The 18,769-nt window shown below is 53.6% G+C and overlaps 1 protein-coding gene across 1 annotated transcript in view; it reads left to right on the top strand.

The window, feature by feature from the left end:
- Positions 1 to 8,490: 8,490 nt before the first annotated feature.
- nmbr (neuromedin B receptor) overlaps positions 8,491 to 18,769 on the top strand; it is a gene marked incomplete at both ends in the record, with an annotated part of 80,140 nt that continues 69,861 nt past the window's right edge. The window contains one exon of the mRNA XM_079255047.1: positions 8,491 to 8,906. Within this exon, the coding sequence (XP_079111173.1) occupies positions 8,491 to 8,906 (416 nt within the window). The remainder of the gene's footprint in view (positions 8,907 to 18,769) is intronic.

Raw genomic sequence — 18,769 nt, 5'->3', positions numbered from 1 at the left:
CGTTGTTCTAATTCTAGATGGTAGCATCCAGAATGTTGTTCCTGTTCTGGATGGTAGTATCCAGAATGCTGTTCCGGTTCTGGATGGCAGTATCTAAAATGTTTTTCCAAATGTCGTTCCCGTTCTAGATGGCAGTATCCAGAGTGTTGTTCCTGTTCTGGATGGCATCATCTGAACATTGTTTCCATTCTAGATGGTCGTATCCATAATGTTGCTCCTGTTGTGGATGGTAGTTTCCAGAATTTCATTCCTCTTCTGGATGGTAGCATCTGAATGTTGTTCTCATTCTAGATGGTAGCATCCATAATGTTGTTCCTGTTCTAGATAGTAGCATCCAGAATGTTGTTCCTTTTCAGGATGGTACCATTCAAAATGTTTTCCCAGTGTGGATGATAGCATTCCGAACATTGTTTGGAATGCTATCATCAGTCTAGATGGTAGCATCCATAATGTCGTTCCTGTTATGGATGGTAGCATCCAGGATGTTGTTCCTTTTCAGGATGGTGGTATCCAGAACGGGAAAAACCTTCTGGATGGTTATATCCAGAGTGTTGTTTCTGTTCTAGATGTTAGAATCCAGAACATTACCAGGATCCACATCTATCTTTTATTTTCCTGGATTTTCCCACCATTTATTGTGGAGATATATGCAGGTATATTGAAGATGGTCCTTTCTCACAACGAGGAAGAATCCTTCACAACATCCTGCATCTAGATACTGATCTGGATCAGAATCTCTGTTAGACCAGGACATGTTCTCAGAAACGCATCATGAAAATGACCGTGTGAAATGAACTGAAGAATGTCTGATTATGAGACTTATTCTGAAGTAGAAGTGTTTGTGATTAAAGCCATAAAGTGCTAAATTATCTGAAGTGGGTCATGGAACCGAGGAGACGTGGAACCAATCGCAGAGATGGCAGGAGAGAAGCAGAGGAGGTGCCGACAATCTTATTTAATGAAAAGAACTCACCATGAAAAGCAATTAACCAACACAGTACAAACTGTAACTGAGAGGTTTAACTACGCAGAAAACACAACAAGACACAGGAGAAATGAATGCGCTACATGAACCCAGGTGAACTTACAAACAGAGAACAAGGCTAAACAGGAAACACATTGAAAACTAAACCAGATCTGAGACAATCCACAAAACAACCACATTATAACAAACAGTTGTTTATCAGATTATGTACTATTGCTTATTTGCTTTTAACTAAGTTTGTGACTTTAATCTTTAGTTCATTATATAGACAATATAGACATTTTATTTTTAAATAATAAGAATAATTTTAAAAGATATATATTTGTGCCCCCCTCCTCCCGGTTCCCTCTCATCCCCCGGCCCCTCAATTTTCTAGACCTGCCTCTGTCAGGTGTGAGACGTTCATGTTTCAGACTCCAAATGAATCAAACTCGTCGAGACACAAACTTATGCTGAAACATCTTTTAAAAGATAAAAGATATCAGCAAAGTTCATATTTTGGAAAAATTAGAATTCTCTGAAAAGTTTCAGTCTGGAACAGAGAATTATTTCTGAAGTCATGCAAGGCTTTTATTTTGAAGGTCCAGTCTGACTGTTTCCGGTGTGACAGGGACTAACAGGGATTTTTGACACTTTAACAGCTGGATCTCTCCAGGTTTAGTGCGGGAGTCGCAGGCTGCTGGAGGATCAAGCAGTTGCAGTGAAAAACATGCACAAAAATCCCCAGAAAAAACCGGAACATGGTTCTGCAGGAACTCGCTACTCTTCAAAGTTCGTGTTTGGCCTCCAGTATTTAACAGTGGAACCACATCTCTGCAGATGATTTTTACAGGAAAAAACAAGAATTGCAGAAAAAATAGGGACAATTTTTTTCAGATTTACCTTCAGGTTTTGAAGAAAAACCAGTTTTCTTTTCATAATTGAGACAATAAAGGATGAAAATGCTCATCCAGGAGTCTGTTATTGCAACAAATCTGTGGAGTTGTACGTCCTTGCCACAAACAAAGTCTCCGCCGTGGAAAGCAGATCTGTGGGTGATATTCTAACAGATGCTGGACAGGGTGAAAGCAGTGGAGTTGTCAGTAAATGCAACACTTCACGAGTGACAAGGATTCCCAACAAGACAGCGGTTCATCACTGGAAGCTGCGCTCACAGGAAAAACACACATTCATGACGAGAAACTGGCTTTTTACGACTCAGCTCTTTACTGCAGATCTTTGGAAACACGTTGAAACGACACCAGCTGTCTCATGGTGACTCGTTCATCCCCTGCAGCACTGCATCCTGCTGAAACAACGCCGTAAACACAACTGGTGCAGCTCTGCTGTCAGACCGAAGGAACACAAGCTGGAGAGCAAGAGGTACAAGAACAGGACTGGTTTCCAGTTCCAGCAACCAGAACCCAGTTCAAGGTTCACTGGAGACAATTTCAATGTTTTAGTTCATTTTTAAATCTCTTTTAGTCTCCTCATGTTTCTCGTTGTTTATTATCTTCAAAGCAAAACTTCAAAACTCTTTCATGTTTTTATGTCCAGGGGCGTAGCTAGAGGGGAGCCGGGGTGGCACTGCCACCTTCGCAGTGATGGGAAGTTTGACTCTTTTCAAAGAGTCGCCTCTTTTGACTCTGCTCTCTTTAAAGAGTTGAGTCTTTTGGCTTCCAAAAGGTTCTTCATTTAGTTTAAGTAAAATTCTGTTTGACTCTTAATTTACACTACTCACAAAAAGTTCGGGATATTTGGCTTTCAGGTGAAATTTATGGAAAATGCAATATGTTCATGCTACAGTGATATAATATCATAAAAGTAAGACATTTAAGTAGAAGAATGCACTACTGATTTCCTCATCTCAAAAAATTCATTCAACACAAAAGGTAACAACAATGGTAGTTACACCACAACAAAAAATTTGAACGTCTCAATATCTGGTCATGTGCCCTTGAGCATCAATTACAGCTTGACAACGACGTCTCATGCTGTTCACGAGGCAACTTGTTGCCTGCTGAGGCATGGCATCCCACTCTTCTTGAAGGGCGGCCCTCAGGTCATTGAGGTTCTGGGGTGCAGGGTCTTGAGCCTCTATACGACGGCTCAGCTGATCCCACAGGTTTTCAATGGGATTCAGGTCTGGAGAGAGTGCAGGCCGTTCCATTTGAGGTACACCAGTCTCCAACAGCCGTTCCCTGATGATGCGGCCTCGATGAGCAGGAGCATTGTCGTCCATGAAGATGAAATTAGGCCTGTGCTGTTCATGTAGGGGCACAATCACTGGATTAATGATGTTATTCAGGTAGTATGGGCTTGTCACTGTACCATTCACAAAGTGTGGGGCAGTTCTGTACCAAGTGGACACCCCTGCCCACACTGTAACACCGCCACCACCAAAAGCTGGCCTGGTGACAACAGTGGCTGATGCATAGCGCTCTCCCTGACGTCTCCAACATCGTTGCCGGCCATCATTTCTGCTCAGTGTGAATCGACTTTCATCAGAGAACAGCACTGAGGCCCACTGGTTCCTCGTCCAGCGTAAATGCTCCCTGGCCCATGCAAGACGATGATGCCTGTGCCTGGTGGTGTGGTCAGGTACCCGTACAGGTCGTCTAGCACGCAGACCACACTGATGTAAACGGTTTGGAATGGTCTGACGTGACACTTGGGTGCCTCTCACCTCTCTTAAACGTGCCTGGAGTTGAGTGGCATTCATCATCCGGTTTCTCAGGGCAGTGTTCACAATGTAGCGGTCATCAGCACGGGATGTGGCCAAAGGACGTCCACTTCTAGGCCTTTCTGTGACTCTTCCAGTCTCTCCATATCTCTGTTGCAACCTGCTGATGACACTCAGTGACACTCCAAGCTCAGTGGCCACTTCTGTCTGAGAACGTCCTGTTTGAAGCATCACAATGGCAAGGGACTGTTGTTCCATTGTTAGGTGTCGTCTTGGTCTCATGATGTCAAAATGTGAACAGCATGATGAGGACAACTGTTTAAACACCAGCTCTAATTGAACCAGGACATTTATTGGTCAATTCAAGGATCACACACCTGCCGTGATTTTTGCCGTTAAGCTCCTTGTTAGAGAACAGCAACTTGTGCAAAATTTATTGAAACATTTAACAGTTGGACATGTGCATTTAAAAGCTTAGAGAAGATCACATTAAGTTCACCTGTACAGGTTTGAGTGCATTTTAGGCTTGTTGTGAAATTTCACCCAAAAGCTGAATATCCCTAACTTTTTGTGAATAGTGTATATATTCGATTGCATTTTATGAGTTTTTTGGTGGTTGGTAAGCAAATTCACTTTATCATTTATTATAAGAGCATTTTTAGAAAAAAATATATAAATTTGCCTAATATTTTAATCAAAGAAACAACTGAATCAAAACCAGCAAATCAAGTAAATAAAGGCCAAAATCTGAACGTTATGACAAGTTAAATAAATGGTTCCATTTTTTCCCCGACGTTGTTGTCATATAAGCCTGTCTTCCAGCTCTGTGTGAATCTGGTCTGCACCACCACACTCATGGTCCTCATCTTTCCATGTATGTAACTGTCCGGATGGTGTACCCATCAAAATAAAAGACCGCCCCAGGTGTTGCTCCAGCTCCATTCCTACCAAGATAGGCGGCGTTTCAGACATGAGGTGACCCACCTGCGTCACATGACCTGCTCAGACGGGTGGAGTCAGAACTGCTGTGGAAGCTGGACGAAGAAAAACGATTTGTTCAGTTTTGGAAGTTCAGCAACATCGAGCTTTCTGACCAAATCTGAGTCGTTTGTCCACAAATAAACAGGACAGAACTTTGGATGAGTTTCCAGCGTACCTTTGCCACCACGCCGTCCGCAATCTGTGTGCTGCGACAGAAACACACTCGGACTGTTAAAGCGAAACTTTAAATCCTGTTTGACTCATTAAAGCAGGAAAACGGAGAGCTGGCAGATCTAACCTCACAGTTCTGGGCTTCATATTTACCTCTGCGTTGCCACGGTTGCACCATCAGCTGATGCTTTCACATCACACCACTACATCAGATAAAAGCTTTGATGGATTTGTTGGTGTTTGGCGCTTTGCAGTTAGAAAAAACAATCACATTTACATAATGCTGTAATAATTCCACAATAATAATTTTGTAGCTTTGGAAAAAAAATATGGAGAATTTTTTGGATGGATGGATGATGGATGGATGGATGGATTGATGATGGATGGATGGATGGATGGATGGATGGATGGATGATGGATGGATGGATGGATGGATGGATGGATTGATGATGGATGGATGGATGGATGGATGGATGATGGATGGATGGATGGATGGATGGATGGATGATGGATGGATGGATTGATGATGGATGATGGATGGATGGATGGATGATGGATGGATGGATTGATGATGGATGGATGATGGATGGATGGATGGATGATGGATGGATGGATGGATTGATGATGGATGGATGGATGATGGATGGATGGATGGATGGATTGATGATGGATGGATGGATGGATGATGGACGGATGGATGATTGATGGATGGATGGATTGATGATGGATGGATGGATGATGGATGGATGGATTGATGATGGATGGATGGATGATGGATGATGGATGGATGATGATGGATGGATGATGGATGGATGGATGGATGGATTGATGATGGATGGATGGATGGATGGATGGATGATGGATGATGGATGGATGGATGGATGGATGATGGATGGATGGATGGATTGATGATGGATGGATGGATGACGGATGGATGATGGATGGATGATGGATGGATGATGGATGGATGGATTGATGATGGATGGATGGATGGATGGATGATGGATGATGGATTGATGATGGATGGATGGATGGATGGATGGATGACGGATGGATGATGGATGGATGGATTGATGATGGATGGATGGATGGATGTATGGATGATGGATGGATGATGGATGATGGATGGATGGATTGATGATGGATGGATGGATGGATGATGGATGGATGGATGATGGATGGATGGATGGATGGATGGATGGATGGATGGATGGATGGATTGATGATGGATGGATGGATGGATGGATGATGGATGATGGATTGATGATGGATGGATGGATGGATGGATGGATGGATGGATGGATGATGGATGGATGGATTGATGATGGATGGATGGATGGATGGATGATGGATGATGGATTGATGATGGATGGATGGATGGATGGATGGATGACGGATGGATGATGGATGGATGGATTGATGATGGATGGATGGATGGATGTATGGATGATGGATGGATGATGGATGATGGATGGATGGATTGATGATGGATGGATGGATGGATGATGGATGGATGGATGATGGATGGATGGATGGATGGATGGATGACGGACCTGAACCTAGACCTGAACCAGGACCTGAACCAGGACCTGAACCTAGACCTGAACCAGGACCTGAACCTAGACCTGAACCAGGACCTGAACCAGGACCTGAACCTAGACCTGAACCAGGACCTGAACCAGGACCTGAACCAGGACCTGAACCTAGACCTTTACCAGGACCTGAACCAGGACCTGAACCTAGACCTGAACCAGGACCTGAACCTAGACCTGAACCAGGACCTGAACCTAGACCTGAACCTAGACCTGAACCAAGACCTGAACCAGGACCTGAACCTAGACCTGAACCAGGACCTTAACCTAGACCTGAACCAGGACCTGAACCTAGACCTGAACCAGGACCTGAACCAGGACCTGAACCTAGACCTGAACCAGGACCTGAACCTAGACCTGAACCAGGACCTGAACCTAGACCTGAACCAGGACCTGAACCAGGACCTGAACCTTGACCTGAACCTAGACCTGAACCAGGACCTGAACCTAGACCTGAACCAGGACCTGAACCAGGACCTGAACCTAGACCTGAACCAGGACCTGAACCAGGACCTGAACCTAGACCTGAACCAGGACCTGAACCAGGACCTGAACCAGGACCTGAACCTAGACCTGAACCAGGACCTGAACCAGGACCTGAACCTAGACCTGAACCAGGACCTGAACCTAGACCTGAACCAAGACCTGAACCAGGACCTGAACCAGGACCTGAACCAGGACCTGAACCTAGACCTGAACCAGGACCTGAACCTAGACCTGAACCAGGACCTGAACCTAGACCTGAACCAGGACCTGAACCAGGACCTGAACCTAGACCTGAACCAGGACCTGAACCTAGACCTGAACCAGGACCTGAACCAGGACCTGAACCAGGACCTGAACCTAGACCTGAACCAGGACCTGAACCAGGACCTGAACCTAGACCTGAACCAGGATCTGAACCAGGATCTGAACCAGGACCTGAACCAGGACCTGAACCTAGACCTGAACCAGGACCTGAACCTAGACCTGAACCAGGACCTGAACCAGGACCTGAACCTAGACCTGAACCAGGACCTGAACCAGGACCTGAACCTAGACCTGAACCAGGACCTGAACCAGGACCTGAACCAGGACCTGAACCTAGACCTGAACCTAGACCTGAACCAGGACCTGAACCAGGACCTGAACCTAGACCTGAACCAGGACCTGAAACTAGACCTGAACCAGGACCTGAACCAGGACCTGAACCTAGACCTGAACCAGGACCTGAACCTAGACCTGAACCTAGACCTGAACCAGGACCTGAACCAGGACCTGAAACTAGACCTGAACCAGGACCTGAACCTAGACCTGAACCAGGACCTGAACCAGGACCTGAACCTAGACCTGAACCAGGACCTGAACCAGGACCTGAACCTAGACCTGAACCAGGACCTGAACCTAGACCTGAACCAGGACCTGAACCAGGACCTGAACCTAGACCTGAACCAGGACCTGAACCTAGACCTGAACCAGGACCTGAACCAGGACCTGAACCTAGACCTGAACCCAGACCTGAACCAGGACCTGAACCAGGACCTGAACCTAGACCTGAACCAGGACCTGAACCAGGACCTGAACCTAGACCTGAACCCAGACCTGAACCAGGACCTGAACCAGGACCTGAACCTAGACCTGAACCAGGACCTGAACCAGGACCTGAACCTAGACCTGAACCAGGACCTGAACCAGGACCTGAACCCAGAGAGACCCCCAGCCAGCTGGAGAGTGATGAAGATGATAAGCCTAAAAGATGAAGATGAAAAGTGTGGATCAGAAGTTTCAGGATGATTCAGGCTGGATCAGTCCAGCTTTTTATCTCCTCTCTCCCCTCACACGCGCACGCGCACATGCAGAGGAGAGGGAGAGTCTGTTGTCACACAAGTGCCTCCCCCCCCCCCCCCCCCCCCCCCCCCTCCTCCTCCTCCTCTTTACGCGCCAGCTCTGCGTCCTGCCTCAGTCTCGCGCAGAGCTGCTCCTCTCCGTCCAGCTTGTTCCAGAACTTTTTGCTCCTCCAGGTTCTGTTGGACCCCCCATCCTCGCTGTCTCAGTGCGCGCGCAGCCTCCTCTCGGTGGAAGCTCCTGCTGCGCGCGGGAGGAGCGCGAGCCCCCCCGCCATGGAAGGCGAGTTCCTGTCCGACCTGCCGGGAGAGTCCGGGAATCTGAGCCCCAACGGCACCGAGGAGCCCGGCTGGTGGGCGGCCGCGGACGGCGGGGAGACGGTGCACGTGGTGGTGCGCTGCGTCATGACCTCGGTGTACATCCTCATCATCACCGTGGGTCTGCTGGGAAACATCACGCTGGTGAAGATCTTCATCACCAACAGCGCCATGCGCAGCGTGCCCAACATCTTCATCTCCAGCCTGGCGGCGGGAGACCTGCTGCTGCTGGTCACCTGCGTGCCCGTGGACGCCTTCCGGTACTTCTCAGAGGAGTGGGTGTTCGGAGAGGCGGCGTGCAAACTCATCCCCGTCATCCAGCTCACCTCGGTCGGCGTGTCGGTGTTCACGCTCACGGCGCTCAGCGCGGACAGGTAGGAGGAGGAGCTGGCTGAAAGTTTGCTGCGCGTGGTGGTGGTGGTGGGGGGGGGGGGTTCTGGTGGTGTCTGATGCGCAGTGGTGGAGCGGCAGGTGGCTGAAGAGGCTTTCTGGTGGTCTTCAGAGACCCCCCCCCCCCCCCCCGAGTCACACTTTTCCTTCCAACTTTAAGGGCTGGGATGCCAGAAACTGCTGCAGGTCTGTCAGGAAGGATCCCGGATCCATCTGGATCTCCTGCAGAGAGGATCCCGGATCCATCTGGATCTCCTGCAGAGAGGATCCCAGATCCATCTGGATCTCCTGCAGAGAGGATCCCGGATCCATCTGGATCTCCTGCAGAGAGGATCCCGGATCCATCTGGATCTCCTGCAGAGAGGATCCCGGATCCATCTGGATCTCCTGCAGAGAGGATCCCGGATCCATCTGGATCTCCTGCAGAGAGGATCCCGGATCCATCTGGATCTCCTGCAGAGAGGATCCCGGATCCATCTGGATCTCCTGCAGAGAGGATCCCGGATCCATCTGGATCTCCTGCAGAGAGGATCCCAGATCCATCTGGATCTCCTGCAGAGAGGATCCCGGATCCATCTGGATCCATCTGGATCTCTTGCAGAGAGGATCCCAGATCCATCTGGATCCATCTGGATCTCTTGCAGAGAGGATCCCGGATCCATCTGGATCTCCTGCAGAAGGAACCATAAAATCCTGGCGTTCTCTTGAGCTTCAGACTTAAAGTGAGGCTGATTGGTGGCGGATATTGATTGGGAATAAAGTCTGGTGGTTTTGCAGGGAAGGGAGGAGCTGCTGGGGGACCATGCTGGTTTCCAGGTCCTGGTGACCTGAGGGACTTGGTTTCTCCCTGATTCTCTGTTTTCAGCTTCAGTTTTCTGAAACAAGCTGGAAGTTGAGTTCAGCTGCTGCGTTCGGGTTCTTCTCGCATCACATCAGTGTGATTCCAGACCTTCAGCATCGCTCTCAGCACCATCAGCAGGTTCTGCTGCAGCTGCTGGGAGGTGGACCGGCATCAAGCGGCTCATACCGAGGTTGGACAAGCTCTGCGACACGCAGCTTCTGTTCACCGTTTCCCTGCGACCGACATCTTGGATGAATCCTTCGCTGAAATCCAATCAGGCTCTCGTGACGAACAAAAAAGTTCTGCATCAGCGATGACACGATTATTTCATTTCACAAGAAATCGCGGTAGTAATTTATCGTGAAGGTTCCTCAATATTAGGGCTGTGACGGTATGCTTTTGTCCCGATTCGATTCCGATTCTTGGGGTGCCGATTCGATTTAAATTGCGATTCTCATAGTTCTTCAATATTGCTGATTTTTGTAGAATAAAAACAAAATAAATGGGTAAAACTTTTTGTTTTGCTCGTCATTTTGATTTCAACGAGGAAAAAACAACCCAGTAGCCAGACCATCATCCTGCTGCTATCACGCCCAAGGAGACGAGCTAAAAGACCAATAAAAACAATAAAAATGGCCAAAATTTTATAATGGATTATTTTTATTTAGTTGGAAAAAAAATGATTTTAAAATTGTGAAGTAAAAAAAAATCCCGATTTTTGATTCTTTGATTTGATTTTCCCACCTCCACTAAATATAGTCGCTTCCTGTAAAGGATCCTACCGGAACCGTCCCGACAGATCGCTGACGTACAGAACAAAGTCCGATTTGTGACACCAAATGTGTCATGAGGGAGGATGAGGCACAACCTAAACTTGGAGCTTTTAGTCAGCGCCAGTTGTGGTTTATGTGTTGCAACAGAAAACATGTTAATTCCTCAGATTAAGCTTTAATTAAAATGTTAAAGTCTTCATTTATAGCGTCGGGAATTTTAATAAACGCAAAACAATCACGAAAAACAGAAAATCGTGATAATTTCTTTTACAATAATCGTACCAAGAGAGTCTGAAACAGTGACGTCTGTTGTCCACGTAGGACCCAGCAGCAGCCTTCAGCTCCAGATGTTGACTCCACGTTGCTCCGCGGCATTTCATGGCGCTCCGCGGCGTTCAACCAGCGGTCTCCAGTCACGCCGCCTTGTTCACCGTTTCCACACGAGATAACTGGGAGGGCTACCCTAATATCTGACCCAACTCGATCCTCTTCTTTGGGATTCTTCCATTGGCGGTACCAGTCTAACTAATCTGACCCAAAATGGTGAAGCTTGATACGCTGTAATCTGATTGGCTGAAGAAAGTCCCTTCCTGTGCGAACTGGTATCCAAACCAAGCAGAGCAGCAGCTTTTCGCTTCGCTGATTAAATTAGTTTTTAACTCTACAAACGACATCTTCTGTTCTTTTGCCTGCTGTGCTCTGAGTGGCCACCCCGAAGGCGCCCCAACTGGCCCCAACAGGCCCCAACAGGCCCCAACGCGCCCCAACGCGCCCCAACGCGCCCCAAAACGCCCCAACGCGCCCCAACGCGCCCCAAAACGCCCCAACAGGCCCCAACGCGCCCCAAAACGCCCCAACAGGCCCCAACGCGCCCCAAAACGCCCCAACAGGGCCCAACGCGCCCCAACTGGCCCCAACAGGCCCCAACGCGCCCCAAAACACCCCAACAGGCCCCAATGCCCCCCAAAACGCCCCAACGCGCCCCAATGCGCCCCAAAACGCCCCAACAGGCCCCAATGCGCCCCAAAACGCCCCAACGCGCTCCAACTGGCCCCAACAGGCCCCAAAACGCCCGAACAGGCCCCAATGCGCCCCAAAACGCCCCAACGCGCCCCAACTGGCCCCAACAGGCCCCAATGCGCCCGAAAACGCCCCAACGCGCCCCAATGCGCCCTAATGCGCCCCAAAACGCCCCAACAGGCCCCAATGCGCCCCAAAACGCCCCAACGCGCTCCAACTGGCCACAACAGGCCCCAAAACGCCCGAACAGGCCCCAATGCGCCCCAAAACGCCCCAACGCTCCCCAACTGGCCCCAACAGGCCCCAATGCGCCCCAAAACGCCCCAACACGGCCCAACGCGCCCCAATGCGCCCCAACAGACCACAACGCGCCCCAAAACGCCCCAACAGGCCCCAATGCGCCCCAAAACGCCCCAACGCGCCCCAACTGACCCCAACAGGCCCCAACGTGCCCCAAAACACCCCAACAGGCCCCAATGCCCCCCAAAACGCCCCAACGCGCCCCAACAGGCCCCAATGCGCCCCAAAACGCCCCAACGCGCTCCAACTGGCCCCAACAGGCCCCAAAACGCCCCAACAGGCTCCAATGCGCCCCAAAACGCCCCAACGCGCCCCAATGCGCCCCAACGCGCCCCAAAACGCCCCAACGCGCCCCAACTGGCCCCAACAGGCCCCAACGCGCCCCAAAACGCCCCAACGCGCCCCAACTGGCCCCAACGCGCCCCGACGCGCACCAAAACGCCCCAACAGGCCCCAACGCGCCCCAAAACGCCCCAACAGGCCCCAACGCGCCCCAATGCGCCCCAACTGGCCCCAACAGGCCCCAATGCGCCCCAATGCGCCCCAACAGGCCCCAATGCGCCCCAACACGCCCCAACGCGCCCCAATGCGCCCCAACAGGCCCCAACGCGCCCCAAAACGCCCCAACGCGCCCCAAAACGCCCCAACAGGCCCCAATGCGCCCCAAAACGCCCCAATGCGCCCCAACTGGCCCCAACAGGCCCCAATGCGCCCCAAAACGCCCCAACAGGCCCCAATGCGCCCCAAAACGCCCCAACGCGCCCCAACTGACCCCAACAGGCCCCAACGTGCCCCAAAACACCCCAACAGGCCCCAATGCCCCCCAAAACGCCCCAACGCGCCCCAACGCGCCCCAATGCGCCCCAAAACGCCCCAACAGGCCCCAACGCGCCCCAAAACGCCCCAACAGGGCCCAACGCGCCCCAACTGGCCCCAACAGGCCCCAACGCGCCCCAAAACACCCCAACAGGCCCCAATGCCCCCCAAAACGCCCCAACGCGCCCCAACGCGCCCCAATGCGCCCCAAAACGCCCCAACAGGCCCCAATGCGCCCCAAAACGCCCCAACGCGCTCCAACTGGCCCCAACAGGCCCCAAAACGCCCGAACAGGCCCCAATGCGCCCCAAAACGCCCCAACGCGCCCCAACTGGCCCCAACAGGCCCCAATACGCCCCAAAACGCCCCAACGCGCCCCAACGCGCCCCAATGCGCCCTAATGCGCCCCAAAACGCCCCAACAGGCCCCAATGCGCCCCAAAACGCCCCAACGCGCTCCAACTGGCCACAACAGGCCCCAAAACGCCCGAACAGGCCCCAATGCGCCCCAAAACGCCCCAACGCTCCCCAACTGGCCCCAACAGGCCCCAATGCGCCCCAAAACGCCCCAACACGGCCCAATGCGCCCCAACAGACCACAACGCGCCCCAAAACGCCCCAACAGGCCCCAATGCGCCCCAACTGACCCCAACAGGCCCCAACGTGCCCCAAAACACCCCAACAGGCCCCAATGCCCCCCAAAACGCCCCAACGCGCCCCAACAGGCCCCAATGCGCCCCAAAACGCCCCAACGCGCTCCAACTGGCCCCAACAGGCCCCAAAACGCCCCAACAGGCCCCAATGCCCCCCAAAACGCCCCAACGCGCCCCAACGCGCCCCAATGCGCCCCAAAACGCCCCAACAGGCCCCAACGCGCCCCAAAACGCCCCAACAGGGCCCAACGCGCCCCAACTGGCCCCAACAGGCCCCAACGCGCCCCAAAACACCCCAACAGGCCCCAATGCCCCCCAAAACGCCCCAACGCGCCCCAACGCGCCCCAATGCGCCCCAAAACGCCCCAACAGGCCCCAATGCGCCCCAAAACGCCCCAACGCGCTCCAACTGGCCCCAACAGGCCCCAAAACGCCCGAACAGGCCCCAATGCGCCCCAAAACGCCCCAACGCGCCCCAACTGGCCCCAACAGGCCCCAATACGCCCCAAAACGCCCCAACGCGCCCCAACGCGCCCCAATGCGCCCTAATGCGCCCCAAAACGCCCCAACAGGCCCCAATGCGCCCCAAAACGCCCCAACGCGCTCCAACTGGCCACAACAGGCCCCAAAACGCCCGAACAGGCCCCAATGCGCCCCAAAACGCCCCAACGCTCCCCAACTGGCCCCAACAGGCCCCAATGCGCCCCAAAACGCCCCAACACGGCCCAATGCGCCCCAACAGACCACAACGCGCCCCAAAACGCCCCAACAGGCCCCAATGCGCCCCAACTGACCCCAACAGGCCCCAACGTGCCCCAAAACACCCCAACAGGCCCCAATGCCCCCCAAAACGCCCCAACGCGCCCCAACAGGCCCCAATGCGCCCCAAAACGCCCCAACGCGCTCCAACTGGCCCCAACAGGCCCCAAAACGCCCCAACAGGCTCCAATGCGCCCCAAAACGCCCCAACGCGCCCCAATGCGCCCCAACGCGCCCCAATGCGCCCCAAAACGCCCCAACGCGCCCCAACTGGCCCCAACAGGCCCCAACGCGCCCCAAAACGCCCCAACGCGCCCCAACTGGCCCCAACGCGCCCCGACGCGCACCAAAACGCCCCAACAGGCCCCAACGCGCCCCAAAACGCCCCAACAGGCCCCAACGCGCCCCAATGCGCCCCAACTGGCCCCAATGCGCCCCAACAGGCCCCAATGCGCCCCAACGCGCACCAAAACGCCCCAACAGGCCCCAACGCGCCCCAAAACGCCCCAACAGGCCCCAACGCGCCCCAATGCGCCCCAACTGGCCCCAACAGGCCCCAATGCGCCCCAACAGGCCCCAATGCGCCCCAATGCGCCTCAACAGGCCACAACGCGCCCCAAAACGCCCCAACAGGCCCCAATGCGCCCCAAAACGCCCCAACGCGCCCCAACTGACCCCAACAGGCCCCAACGTGCCCCAAAACACCCCAACAGGCCCCAATGCCCCCCAAAACGCCCCAACGCGCCCCAACAGGCCCCAATGCGCCCCAAAACGCCCCAACGCGCTCCAACTGGCCCCAACAGGCCCCAAAACGCCCCAACAGGCTCCAATGCGCCCCAAAACGCCCCAACGCGCCCCAATGCGCCCCAACGCGCCCCAATGCGCCCCAAAACGCCCCAACGCGCCCCAACTGGCCCCAACAGGCCCCAACGCGCCCCAAAACGCCCCAACGCGCCCCAACTGGCCCCAACGCGCCCCGACGCGCACCAAAACGCCCCAACAGGCCCCAACGCGCCCCAAAACGCCCCAACAGGCCCCAACGCGCCCCAACTGGCCCCAACAGGCCCCAATGCGCCCCAACAGGCCCCAATGCGCCCCAACGCGCACCAAAACGCCCCAACAGGCCCCAACGCGCCCCAAAACGCCCCAACAGGCCCCAACGCGCCCCAATGCGCCCCAACTGGCCCCAACAGGCGCCAATGCGCCCCAACAGGCCCCAATGCGCCCCAATGCGCCCCAACAGGCCCCAATGCGCCCCAACAGGCCCCAATGCGCCCCAATGCGCCCCAACTGGCCCCAACAGGCCCCAATGCGCCCCAAAACGCCCCAACAGGCCCCAACGCGCCCCAATGCGCCCCAACAGGCCCCAACGCGCCCCAATGCGCCCCAATGCGCCCCAACACGCCCCAACGCGCCCCAATGCGCCCCAACAGGCCACAACGCGCCCCAAAACGCCCCAACGCGCCCCAAAACGCCCCAACAGGCCCCAATGCGCCCCAAAACGCCCCAATGCGCCCCAACTGGCCCCAACAGGCCCCAATGCGCCCCAAAACGCCCCAACAGGCCCCAATGCGCCCCAAAACGCCCCAACTGGCCCCAACAGGCCCCAACAGGCCCCAACAGGCCCCAATGCGCCCCAAAACGCTCCAACTGGCCCCAACAGGCCCCAAAACGCCCCAACAGGCTCCAATGCGCCCCAAAACGCCCCAACGCGCCCCAATGCGCCCCAACGCGCCCCAATGCGCCCCAAAACGCCCCAACGCGCCCCAACTGGCCCCAACAGGCCCCAACGCGCCCCAAAACGCCCCAACGCGCCCCAACTGGCCCCAACGCGCCCCGACGCGCACCAAAACGCCCCAACAGGCCCCAACGCGCCCCAAAACGCCCCAACAGGCCCCAACGCGCCCCAACTGGCCCCAACAGGCCCCAATGCGCCCCAACAGGCCCCAATGCGCCCCAACGCGCACCAAAACGCCCCAACAGGCCCCAACGCGCCCCAAAACGCCCCAACAGGCCCCAACGCGCCCCAATGCGCCCCAACTGGCCCCAACAGGCGCCAATGCGCCCCAACAGGCCCCAATGCGCCCCAATGCGCCCCAACAGGCCCCAATGCGCCCCAACAGGCCCCAATGCGCCCCAATGCGCCCCAACTGGCCCCAACAGGCCCCAATGCGCCCCAAAACGCCCCAACAGGCCCCAACGCGCCCCAATGCGCCCCAACAGGCCCCAACGCGCCCCAATGCGCCCCAATGCGCCCCAACACGCCCCAACGCGCCCCAATGCGCCCCAACAGGCCACAACGCGCCCCAAAACGCCCCAACGCGCCCCAAAACGCCCCAACAGGCCCCAATGCGCCCCAAAACGCCCCAACTGGCCCCAACAGGCCCCAACAGGCCCCAATGCGCCCCAAAACGCCCCAATGCACCCCAACGCGCCCCAACAGGCCCCAACGCGCCCCAACAGGCCCCAACGCGCCCCAACTGGCCCCAACAGGCCCCAACGCGCTCCAAAACGCCCCAACGGGCCCCAAAGGCCCCAATGTGCCCCAAAACGCCCCAACACGCCCCAACGCGCCCCAATGCGCCCCAACAGGCCCCAACAGGCCCCAACGTGCCCCAACATGCCCCAGTGCGCCCCAACATGCCCCAAGGCACCCCAACATGCCCCAATGTGCCCCAACATACCCTAACGTGCCCCAACACGCCCCAATGTGCCCCAACATGCTGCAACATGCCCCAACAAACGCCCCATTCTGCAGTCTTGACAGAAGAGAGAAAAAGCTCCAGCAAAGCCTGGCGGCCAGGGAGTCGGCATCACGTCGTTATGTATCTGAAGCATTTGTCGCCATCAGCTGATGCTCCGCTTGTCAGGGAAGGTTACGGTTGGCCGTCGGACCGTGAACCGTCCCAACTCGAACTCGTTGGTGAAAACGACTTCCGGTTTTCACCTCTTTCACCTCCAGCAACGCTGCGATGCCACGGAGCGTTTCCGGCTGTCACCTGCATCGATCTGCACTTGTTTCATGAAGCCCAACCGGCTGTTGAAGCGTCTTCCTGGTTGTGTTGAGTGGAACTTATCAGCAGAGGAAAAAAAACAGTAAAAAACCAGTTGAACTGAGTTGCGGTCCTACGCGTTCTGCTCAGTTTGGTCCAGAAACGTCCCGTTCTGGTCCTCAGACCTGCGGTCCTGCAGGTTTTAGACGTTTCCTCTTCAGTACATCTGACTCTGTTGGTCTGAATCCAACCAGCCACTTTTCTCCCAACTGAACAAAACCAGTCTGAACCGCAAGTATTAAATAACCCTTCCACAAAAGATGACTTATAATGTCTTATTTATATGTCTGACACAGGAAATTTGTTTTCATTTTTGAAGAAACATAAAGAAATGAGATTTTCTTCTGTGGGACGTAAATATTTATTGAAAATTATTTTAAAAAATAGTTTGAATCTAAAAACAAATTCCAGATTCATAAAAATCCATGAAAAAGTCTCAAGCCTGCGTTTGTCATAAAAAACGTTAAAGGTCCAAAAAGCCACTGCAGCTAGAATAGAAATAAATGAAACAAACGCCTTATTAATCTGAAAGGAGGGTGTTGTAGCGTTTGGCGCGTTGCTGTCTGGACTTCGCAGGATGTTTTATCCGCCAGCGGATGAGCCGCAGGGTGGTGCTGGGAAGGAGGACAGTCTCTCTCCAGCAGCTCATCCACGCCTCTCGTCATTAAATATGAACGATCTCTGCTCTACTGTCCAGCGCTGAGACCAGTCAATCATTCAGGTGTGTGTGTGTGTGTGTGTGTGTGTGTGTGTGTGTGTGTGTGTGTGTGTGTGTGTGTGTGGTATATGAATACTAAAGGAGGTCAGATGGAAACAGGGCACAGCAGGATAATAGAGAGAAAACCATCATGATGATATGTGACGGCAGAATGATGAAAATAGAAAACTGGAATTGAAGAGAGGAGCCTGCAAGGATGATGGAAAGAAAAGGAGATAATGACGGATGGAAGCCCCAGCGCGGGGGGCGGGGGGGTCGCGTCAAGACAAGGTGAGGATTGACTGACTGTTTGAGACTGAAGTTATGAAAAAATAATTAAAGTCAAATCAGCAGAGAGAAAGGAGCTGACAGGACAGAAAGCTGCGTTTCAGAGCAGCCAATCAAATTAGCGTTCAGGGAAAACAGTGCGCGTGGCGAGCAGCGAGGGGGGGCGCGTTGGGGATAGAGACGACTGGAAAATAAAATCTCACGTCTTATTCAGACAAAGCCTGATTTTCTCTTTTCCGTCTTATTAAAAACAATAAATTTAAGCAACTGCAAGCGAATGTGCAGCGGTCCAGTCCGGTCCAGTCCGGTCCAGTCCGGTCCGGTCCGGTCCAGTCCGGTCCAGTCCGGTCCGGTCTGGTCCCGGAGCGTCTTCGGAATACTGACCTAGCATTCTGATGGCTTGATGTTAAATAAAAACAAAATAAAACACATCTAATTTCAGATTCAACAACTCATGAAAAAGAAATGAAATTTGTTGAAAAATGAAACATGAACTCGTCAGTAAAAGCTGATAGCTACAATTAGCTATTTATCTAACAGCTGAAATAATAAAAAAAATGGTTCTAAATGCTTTTCCAGACCCTTTCTGTCCTTCTGGCACGTTTTAATCCTCCCAGCTTGATGTTTTCAAGGCCTTGAGTTAAACCA

Source organism: Telmatherina bonti (genome assembly GCF_933228915.1).
Source record: "Telmatherina bonti genome assembly, chromosome: 16".
In the NCBI taxonomy this organism is placed as follows: Eukaryota; Metazoa; Chordata; class Actinopteri; order Atheriniformes; family Telmatherinidae; genus Telmatherina; species Telmatherina bonti.
The sequence above is the reverse complement of the archived record's forward strand: the minus strand, read 5'-3'. Positions and strand labels throughout refer to the sequence as shown.